The sequence below is a fragment of the Cibotium barometz genome, chromosome 44 (assembly GCF_041138505.1).
Source record: "Cibotium barometz isolate CiBa-2024 chromosome 44, ASM4113850v1, whole genome shotgun sequence".
NCBI classification, from domain to species: Eukaryota; Viridiplantae; Streptophyta; class Polypodiopsida; order Cyatheales; family Cibotiaceae; genus Cibotium; species Cibotium barometz.
In genome coordinates, this window is record NC_141089.1 from 40,161,414 (window position 1) to 40,172,675 (window position 11,262).

The window sequence follows — 11,262 nt, forward strand, 5'->3', positions numbered from 1 at the left end:
TATTGGAGAGCATTGAATGAAGATAACATTTTTTTTGAGGTTTGGATTCCCATGCTAAGTTGTTGATGTAATGACAATGGAGAGGCCAAGCTTTAAGAGAGAAAATATCTATGTGCCAAAAACATGTAAGAACAAATTGGATGACACGTCATTAAATGTTCTCAAGCTAAGTTAACTTGGCCCAGTGAGAACACGTTGTTGGTTTTTGAATGGATGTGCAAAGGTTCGAGGAAGTTGTAATTATCAATAATCTTGCTATTGGGTGGGTGCAATCTGAAGCAATTAGTGTATTTGCAACTCTTTAAACTGGAAAATAATATATCCACTAGTATTCGGAGACAAATTGTAAACTTTATACAATGGAGTTGCAAAATTGTAAACTATATACAATGGACTTAGCTCTCAAAATTCAATATACAATAGCTCAAAGATGCGGAAGTGAGACACGTAAAATTTTGTAGTAATAATTTTTAGCCCTCAAAATTCAATATACATTAGCTCAAAGTGAGACACGTAAAATTTTGTAGTAATAATTTTTATAAAATTCTGAGTAAAAGGGCGGCCAGGTCGGTTTGAAACCGCCTCTTACACACTACGTCTCCTTCTCTCTCTCTCTCACACACCCAACACTCTTACAGACGCACACAGAGCGCTAGGGTCATGGCTAAGCATCATCCCGACCTGATCATGTGCCGCAAGCAGCCTGGCATCGCCATCGGGCGCCTGTGCGAGAAGTGCGACGGCAAGTGCGTCATCTGCGACTCCTACGTCCGCCCCTGCACCCTAGTCCGCGTCTGCGACGAGTGCAACTACGGCTCCTTCCAGGGCCGGTGCGTCATCTGCGGCGGCGCCGGCATCTCCGACGCCTACTATTGCAAAGAATGCACCCAGCAAGAGAAAGACAGAGATGGCTGCCCCAAGATTGTCAACCTTGGCAGCGCCAAAACTGATCTCTTCTATGAGCGCAAAAAGTATGGCTTCAAAAAGAGATAGGTCAGAGGGTGTTTACTGTTATTTTTTGTTTCTTTTCTTGTGGGAACTATTACAAAGTTTACATGATTATGCACAGTGTGGGTATGTGTGGTCTATCGTGCCTCTCTTGGGCCACCATGATATGTCTGGCGTGGAGAGCATTATGATATACATGCTTTGTAGGTATATGTGGAGCGTCATGGTATACATCGTGTATGTAGGCCTCCCCTTTTTTTCAGGTCTAGCTTACATGATGTTTACTCTCCCGTTTTTAGCTAAAAAATGATTATAAAGCTCACACGGTGAAGCTTATTGAATTGTTCTCTCTCAGACTGTTTGTTGTGAATGATGTTTTGAAATGATTGCCACACTGCTATATGATGTGTGATTGTGCATGGGGCACCATCGTATACATGTTGTGTATGCATTGGAACTCCTGGTATACATGGTGTGTTAGCATGTGTGGGGCTTTATGATTACAAAGCTTGTGTGAGATCGTTTTGTGGTGTTGCTTGGAATATAAATGGGTTAAAAAAAAAGTGGGTCTGTTAACATTTTTTAATCCATTTATGTTCCTGAATGGTTACAGAGTTTACATGACATATTATTTATGCTGCGTGGCTCACACTTGACATGACGGATACTGCTGAGATAAAAACCCGCACACTTATACACATAATATCTAGCCTTAGTGGCATAAACGGTACACACATACATGGACACACACACAAGGGTATACACACACAAAGTGGACACACACATGAAGCTCCAATTTTCCAACACTCCACACATACAAGTGCATGCGGAGATGCTAATGGGCTAGAAAAGGTTGAGAACAAATATATTCTTGGTAACACCGAGGAAAGATGATGATTGAGAATATGATTCTGGGAGTCAAAAGTGCAGAGTGAGGCAGCCAGGAGTGCAGGCTTGAGTCTGCTAAAGGGGCTGCTGTCCTGCTGCACAATGGATTGGAGGCATAGAATAGTAAGGATGAAAAGAGAGGGTGGGAGGATCCCTAGTGGTCGGTCAGCAGGAGTCTTCCTTTTCAGGGCAGAAGATTGCTCTGCCTGTTGCTGTTCAATTGCCTTATTGCAGGATGCCCCAAGTATTTCCTCCATGTCAGCGATGTTAAAGGTAATCATATGCCTTTTTATTGTCTGAATTCCTATGAGTAACAATTTGCCTTATGTTGGAACATGCTACATTCCATGCAAGCCTACTGCTCTGTTTAATCCTTGCTGTTCAACCATCCTCCCTCATTTCTAATCTGGCCTTATACCATGCATTCACTTGCATCATGCTCCCATTGCATCCAATGCGAGTATGATGTGTGTGACAATCTTGCAGGCTGTGAAGCTAATGGTGGTCCCATCCCATATGAAATTCTGTCTGGCTTCCCTTGAATTCTTGCCAAATGAACCCTTGAGAGATTGAGTCCTGACGGACGTGAACTAGAACATGTGGGTGTGGTTGCATGTACTGGATTATCAGGTCAGTGGGCACTGGGCATTCTTTAAAGCATCGTCTACAAAGGTGTTCGTAGTGGTGGTGTTGATTGTACTGAACAGTTGTGACATCGGAGTTTGTAGTCTCTATGTAGAATGAAAGAGGGGATGAGGGCACATGGCTGAAGGAGAGGAGTTGACATAGGGTGGACCTGTTGCATGCATGCACACACAAGGGAGCCATGGCCTGTAATGTTGTGGCCGTCACCTACGGACTGTAGGAATAGCGGTATGGACTTGTACAAATGTCATGTGCATTGTATGGACAATGATTCGAACCTGTACAGGAAAACCTGTATTATGGTGCAGAATTTGAAATTTCGATGTTCGGTTTGGAAATGGTTGTTTTTGGGCTTCTTTTTGGTATCTTTTTGGGCAATTTTCAGCCTTTTTTCTAGTTTCCAAACCATGGACAGCTAATGGGGCTGTTTTCTTTCACGTGTATGTGTTTGGGAAGTGACGTTACCATGGATATACTGTGGGACTACCATGGTTCTTAGGCTTAAGGCCGGATATACTTATTTGCGCTCTGCACTAGGTGGAGATTCTTGCTACCATCAGAACCATAAATATGTGGAGATACTTGTAAATCGGATAACTTTGTGCTAGACACATGAATCACCCCTAAAGCTTGTAATAGATAAATACTCCTTGGTTATACAATATATTTCAAGGGGGAGGCAGGTCCCAATGTGGTGCCAGATTCTTATGTGTGCCTGTGGTTATTTTAGTGGATAACCGATGTGCCTTTAATTTTTTTAGTGTTTCATTGCATTAATAACCGTGTGTGAGTCCCTCGATTAGCTACATTGGTATCAGAGCACACGTTCCTTTTAATTAGGAAAACTGTCTTGGTTGGGGAATTTAGTGTGGTTAAGCCTAAGGCCTATCAATCCATTAGCCAAAGAAGCTACCAGATGTTGGGAGATTTATCATGAACAAATTTGAGGAAAATTCTCTCGTAAGTCAATTGCTCGTGTAAGTTATGCATAAACTTGGTTCGAGAGTCATATAACTCTTTGCTTGTTAAAGAGGACTAGCCATGGAAGAGAAATCAAACTTTGGATCTTAGTTTGATAAGAGGACCTTCTCTTTGTGCTAAAAGATGCATAATATTCGACTCTGACCAACATAAAAGCTAAGTGTCTTTTGAGTTTTGCAAGTGCTTGTGCAAGTTGTGCACAAGCTTGGTTCGAGAGTCGTAACTTTTTGCGTGTGAAAGAGGACTAGCCATGGAAGAGAAATCAAATTTTGGATCTTAGTTTTGACAAGAGGACTTCTCTTTGTATTGAAGGGCATGGACTATTTGACTTTGACCAACATAAAAGCCAATTATCTTTTGAGTTTTGCAAGATTGCAATATTTGTTATTCCTTATCTTTTTACGTGGTTGTTGCAATGATTATATGTGCATCCTTATTCTCGCAACTTTGCAAGGAGAATGTGGGATACTTTCTTGCAGATTAGATTATGATGAGGCTATGAAACTTTGGCTCCTGCTCCACCAAGGTATAGCCAACTTGGTGTGCAAGCGGTACGAGTTTTGGTTTTCGTTTGGCACTATATTTAAGTGGTATCGAGGGTTGCTAGTAGAGTCGTGGAGACTTAAGTATTCTTTGGATTTGTGTTGACTAGGATAAAGTGGTACGGTTCATGGAGCCAAGGTAATAACTCTCAAGTGGTACTATTCTCTGTGCTCATTTGGACTCGGCTAGATAGATCAAGTGGTACGATTCTCTGTGCTCATTTGGACTCGGCTAGATAAATCAAGTGGTACGATTCTTGGATCTATGTCAAGTAGAGGATCAAGTGGTGATCCTTGGGTCAAACGGTATGATTCCTAGATCATGTAAGATTTGGAACTAGTATGATTCTTGGATCCTTGGATCAAGTGGTACGACCTTCGAATCTTGTGGTGAAGTGGTATGATCCCTAGATCATGGTAGACAAGCTTGTCAATCGAACTCTTAAAGAGATCATGTGTGTGATAAAAGTGTAGGACCCTTGGACCAGTTAGCCATTGTGCATCTGGGATGCATCTGAGATAGGATAAGGGTATGTCTTCCTCTCTACCCTGGTGACTATCTCTATGGTTGAGTTCTTAAAAAGGAAACCATAAGCCTAGATTGAGGTCCACCAATGGATGAAAAGTCAGCTTAAGCCATTAGGCACGCGAGTGAGAGCGACTAGGAAACCAAGGAAAACCCATTGAAGATATACGAAGACATGCCTGTCAGTGTAGTGGGTAAATACTTTGAAGGTGATGATATAAATGCAACCATTCTAATCAAACTAGAGGACCTGACCACTACTACAATCTTAGATTGAGGAGCGAACATAGCTACCAAAACATGTGGTAAAGATGGGAAAGCAAGCCTCTTAAACCTTTAAAAATTGTCCTCAAATTAGTTGATTAGCCAATGACCATTCAAGAACACCTATAGGAATCGTGAAAGAAGTGAAAGTAATGTCGTTTGGCCTAGCGTATGAGGATCCGCTTGCCATTGTTGGTTTTGGAAGGCCCACCAATTATGATGTGGTTCTTGGACACCCTTTTTATGTGCCAAATGATGTAAATCCATGATTGGGAAAGAGATGACATCTACCTCCGCTAGGAGGATAATACCATCAAGGTGAACCTAAAGAACCATTTCTAGAGAGATGTGACCAAGATACCAATAAATTAGGGTCTGATATGACAACACGATTAGAGAGCGTAAAGTTATGTTAGGTAAACCAACATTGCTTTAAAAGGTGTGAGCAAGATGAGGAAACTTCCATTGCTTCATTGTCAAATCTTGACAAGGAGGAAAATTGGATAAATCTATTGGCTACATTGGATAAATGTACTAGAACCATGGGAACTCAGTTTTGTGACGAAGACGGTAATGACATTGTTTCTATTAGAACCTTATCTTCCGTAGGTGCCCAATAAAAGGACTTGAACCAATTAAAAACAATGAAGAAACAACTCCTAGGAAATGCAAAGTCATACCACTTAGAGGCTTTAGTGCAAGCTTCGAGCCAAGTTGCGTCTTGGGGTCGGTAGATAGTGAGGTGTCAATAGCACACCAGGCACTTGTCATAGAATTCCTTGAAAGTAGAGAAGCTTACTTGATGAAATTAAAAAAGCCAACATAAGTTAGAACAAGAAACTTGCCTAGCCTCATGGATGATGAGCATTATTTGCATTATGTTAAAGCCTTGAGAGCTACTGAGGAGTTCTGTTCCAACTGGAAGAATCTGATGAAGAACCTTAATCATAATTTGATGAAAAAATTGAGTCATAATGTTTTGAAAATAGATCCTTAGATTGCTTAAGCTTTAACAAAGGAAAATCTCATTGATTTAGCCTCAGTCTCGACTTTAAAAAGTCTTCCAAGTCTAGACGAAGAAGACGAAACAAAGCTATACATGAGTGAAAAATCAAGAAAGAATCTCAAGAAGCGAGTTCCAATGATAGTGGCCAAGAAGAGGACTCGAGACATGTCTCTTCACATTACAAGAACTATAGAACAAAGAGGTGTGCGTACTAGCACCAAAAATAGAGAAACGGGGATGTCTTATGGTGGATGTGAAGATGCCAAACAAATTCACTTGGCACTACCAGGGGAAGAGCCCAAAAAGGTTTGGATCTCTACTAACTTAATCCCTGAGGAGGAGGAGACTGAATTAGTAGAGTTACTTAAGTAGCAAAGAGATCTCAAGGGAGTCCCTTCAGAAGTCTGCAAGCATAATATTCCACCAAGGTGAACAATGCAAGGACAATTAAATAAAAGCCTTACATGTACAATGAAACATATTCTAAGACCATCAAGGAAGAAGCTAATAGACTTATTTCAATAGGTTTCATATATGAGATTGAGCACATAGATTGGTTTTCACCAGTGGTTATAGTACCCAAAAAGAATGGCAAGATCCACATATGCGTGAAGTTGAAGAAAGTAAATGTAGCCATTGTGAGAGATTGTATATTCATTGCCCTATAGTGGTTCTTGAAAGGGTGGGGAAAAAAAAAGCGTATAGCTTCTTAGATGGATTTTTGAGATACAATCAAGTATCCATAGATCCCAAAGGCCAACATAAGACTGCATTTGCTCCAAAGGATCCCAAAGACCAACATAAGACTGCATTTGCTATAAAGGATGGGATTTTGATGTCATACATAAATTCTTGGAGTTCTTCATGGACGACCTCTATGTGAACTCAAAGTTGAGAAGAGAGCATATCCTACATCTCTACGGTGGCAAGATGCAAGTACTATAGGTTGTTCTTGAACCTAGAAAAGTGCAAATTCATGGTTAGGCATGGTAGAATCCTAGGACATGTGGTGTCTAAATATGGGATCACAACTGATGAAGGAAAGATCAGAGTTAGTGTAGAATGCTTATCTCAAGGCAACTCTATTAAAAAGGAGGAGATAAAATCCTAAGCCTTTATGTGCGTGAGGACGAGTATATTAATATTCTCAAATAAGCTCACATAGGAGTCACTAGAGGAAATTTCAGGAGACAAATCACTGCTCATAAAGTCCTCTATGCCAGATTATGGTGTTCGACACTCGTTGGAGATACCGTAGAATATATTAAAAGATGTGATAAGTGCCAATGCTTCACAATACCCCAACAAAGAGATAGGACGCCCTTACAACCAATCATGTCCTCAAACCATTTGCTAAATCTATGCCCCATTTGCTAAATGGGATATAGATTTTGTTGGAGCCTTTAGTCCTACAACAAAAAGCGCGCAAGTGTGATATATCATCGTGTGGCTACAGACCATATAACCAAATGGGTTGAGGCTAAGGCCATAGTCAAGGTTAACGCTAGGACAACTGCCAAGTTTCTCCATGAGAATGTCATCACAAGGTTTGGATGTCCCCTAGAACTCATAGGTGATTGAGGGACTCATTTCTTAATGATGTGCCAGAGTTTCTGCTAGAAGAATTTATAGTTGTCCAATGTAAGTCTTCCCCTTATTATCAAGAAAAAATGGACAAGTTGAGACCACAAATAAGGTCTTATGTGTAGTGCTCTCAAAAATAATTGAAGCTTTGAGGACATACTAGGAACCCAAAGTTTTATCAACATTATGAGCATATCAATCTACCTATAAAACGTGGAGATGGACTATGCCTTACAATTTTATCTTTGAACTAGATGCAATTCTCCATTTAGAGTTCATGATCCCAACTTTAAGGGTAGATAAAGAATTAGAATGAACTGGCCATGAGTTATCTCAACGACTCATTAAACTTGAAGAACTAGATAATGCTAGGTTACACTCATTGGTGGGCATGTATGCCAAAAAGAAGAGAAGAAAAAGATGGTTCGATTTGAACATCGAGACCAAGAGGTTCAAGGTAGGAGACTTGGTCCTAATTTATAAACCTCAAGAAAAACAAATGAAAACTCAAGCTTAGAGGAATGGGTCCTTTTATGATCTCATTTTGGAAGGAGATGTGTGCTTATAACATTGGATGGAGTCCAAATGGAAGGAGATGTGTGCTTATAACATTGGATGGAGTCCAAATGGAAGGAGATGTGTGCTTATAACATTGGATGGAGTAAACTTAAAAAATTCTATGGACCTCTCTTCTATAAACAACTCGAAGCCATCCACTTGGTCGAGGACATAAAAATCAAGGAAGTAGAAGGGAAGAAACAAGCTCGACGAGAAGCCAAGGCTCGTAAGGAGAAAGCTAAATAGTGGAGAGGCACTCTACTTGTCTGCATGGCTATCCTAGACAATGATGATGCAGAAGAAGATATGAAACTCACAAGGCTTTACTTGGACTTTTCCACAACTGCAAAGGGTATACCCTTTCCTTGGACTTTTCCACAACTGCAAAGGGTATAGTGAAACTTGCTCTACTAGACATTAGAGCAGAAAGAAACTTAATGTCCTATATGAGTGTTAGGCAAACCAGTCGTTAGTGTAAACTATTTTGGGATTGTACAATGAATGTGAAGGTGTTATAAAGCCTCGAGGGGTGTACTTTTAGGAAGACCTATATATAACCCGCATTCGAAGGGTATTAAAATATATATATATATATTTTTGTGAATTTTGACTTAATAAAATGACTCCTTTTTCTTTATAAACTTACGAGTTTTTCTTTAAAAAATATCATTTAAATCCCCCTTATGCAAGTTGATTTTTGATTTTTTTTCTCAAAATATTGGTTAAAAAACCCATCCTAATGATGGCACATAGTAGACGTACATATTTTTAAGCTTAAATTACAAACAAACTCTTATCCTATGGAAGATAGTTTCTTTGTCATGACTAGGAGAAATCATCCTTATTAGAAGAGGGTGGATTGCTAAATATGATTGCAAGACTCCTCGAAGGTCTAAAGATTGCTCACTCTACTCCTCTTGCTGCGTGGTTTACGTCGAGTTGATTTCTTTCTCTCTTTTCCATCTTTGGATAGAACCTTAATCTCAAAGGGTTTCTCAACAACCTCTTTGACATTCTTTTGCGCTTGGGCTCTAGTTACTACTCTTAGCGACACTAGTTCGTTCTCCTCCTCAGATGTCGTGGGTGATGGAATCACTTCAACATAGTTGAGGGGCGCTTTAGCTTTTTGTGCTGCCGGATCTGCAGGCTTCAATAAGCAATCCTTTGGTAGATGGTCAATGCTACACCCTTGGCAAAACCTCTCTATAGGTGGAAACGTAGATGTTGTGCCTATGTTAGCTAAGAGGGGTCGTTTCTTGTTTGGACATTCTCTCGCCCAATGTGGTCTACCACATTCGTAGCATGGTCCTGTTTGTTGCATGGGGTATAGTCTCTTTGTAGGATATGGTCCTGGATAACCTTGAGTCTTGGTTGGCTGAGATCTTATAAGCATCAAAGAGCTTGGGTCTCCATTAAAGTCATGAACTAGGCTTGGTCCGGTTGGGTTCTCAAAGTAGGGTTCAACAAGAGGATGCTCCACTTTGATGTAGTATGGTTGAGAGCTAACCATCTCCATTCCTAATTCAGGATTCTCATATTCCACATATCTAAAGGAAGCTGTACCAGCAGGTGGAGGAGGTTGAGCTCTTAGCACCGGCCGTGCTTGCTCCTGAGCAACCAAGGTTCTCTCATGGTTCACAACTTGCTGTCTAGGTGCAGAGTTGGCTGCTTGTTTCCTTTGTATCCTTGCAATGTGATTGCAGTCTGAAGTCACATGTGTGTAGTTCCATTTACAAAGCTGGCACCACTTCTTTGTTGGTTGATTGCCAACCAATGGTGAAAAGGTTGGGCACTGCTCGGTTTTATGGCTACCTCCACATCCTCCACAGACATAGGGGCCTGTAGGTACAGTATGCATGTATGATGGTTGGGGTCGATAGGAAGGTCTGTAGTATTGCCCCATCTTTTTCAATACTATCTCGACAATCTGATCTGGATTAACTAATGGCACACTAGAGTCAGAGCCCTTCCCCGAGCTACGTTTATCGTCCGGATGACTATCTTGGTTTCCCATGCTAGTCATGTCAAAGTTGTCATCGTAATCCATGGCATCCATGCAACACTCATTGAAGATAACATGCTTCTTTGCGTACAAGTGAGCGTGAAGCGTCTTGTTTCGTAAGCCTTCCAGGAAGATAGAAATTAATCTTCCTTGGCTTGGCTTCTCATCGTCAGGGCATCGATTGATATACTGCTTTAGCCTATTTACGCAATCTCGCACAGATTCTTGATCTTTTTGCTTAAAAGCGTAAATTTGAGCTACCGCATTGTGCTTAATTCCCATTTTTGAAAACGCAGCTATAAAGCTCTTTTCCATCCCATCGAAAGATCGCTTTGCCTCAGGCTCTAAAGTCTGAAACCATGATAAAGACTTACTCTCTAGCGTCAAGCCAAATCCTTAGATTTGCGTATGCGTATCCGTGACTTGCTCCGCATGTATAGCTTGCTTAAAAGCTGCTATATGGTCATATGGGTCACCAGATCCGTCATACTTCTTGACAAGCTTTTGCAGCGCAGATGGTCTCACTTTTCTAGAATATTCATCGTCATGTCTCCTATATGAGTCTCGGCCTCTAACTCTAGGCTCTTCAAATGTCAGTTCACTTGGTCTATGGGGTTCTCTTGGAGGTACATATCCACTTGCTCGTGGTCTTTCTTCTCCCTTAGATTCTCTAATAGCCCTGGGTCTCCTCGTAGGATCAATCGTTGGAAACACTGGTCCTTTAGCAGTTGTTCGCATGGAAGGTGCTGGTCGACGAGCCACACTTGGAGTTCTAGCCCATGGTGGTGCTAGTGTTTCTCCTCGAAAGGCAGATTCATGTGGACGTGCCGTGTCTAAGGTAGACACCTCAGTAGACACCTCAGTGAAAAGGGGCCTTCCTTTCCATGTCATTTCCCTAACCTCTGGCCATTCAAGGGTTCTAAAGTCGTTCCCCCATCTATCATGAACACGCTTAGTGAAACCTTCTAGATGCTCTACAGTTATTGTATGCGTGACTGGAAGCTCTAAGCTCGGGTGCTTAGTGGTTGCATAGTAGGTTTCTACCACATCCCTATACACCTCTTTAATTGGGTCGTCTTGATAGATTTTAACTACTGGAATTTCTTTTACTATGTCCCATGGGTTTTTCTTGGTCTCTTTTTCTTTTCCCGTTCTTTCTCTATCCTCCCAATTCCTGTCGGAAAACAATTCTTCAAGTAAAGAAATGGGCGTACCAGGTCTGCGCGATGTTCCTGGCACATTTGGGTCCGATGGAAGCTCCTTCTTCTGCTTTGCTTGTGCGCTAGGTTGAAGTACACCCAAGGCAACCACTTGTTCA

At 41.2% G+C, this 11,262-nt stretch overlaps 1 protein-coding gene across 1 annotated transcript; it reads left to right on the forward strand.

Moving 5' to 3' along the window:
• The first annotated feature begins 586 nt into the window (after positions 1 to 586).
• LOC147613282 (PHD finger-like domain-containing protein 5A) lies at positions 587 to 1,345 on the forward strand. Its single transcript, XM_086782561.1, has one exon. The coding sequence runs from the start codon at positions 661 to 663 to the stop codon at positions 991 to 993; it is 333 nt and encodes a 110-aa protein (XP_086638687.1). The 5' UTR covers positions 587 to 660; the 3' UTR covers positions 994 to 1,345.
• The last annotated feature ends 9,917 nt before the right edge of the window (positions 1,346 to 11,262 follow it).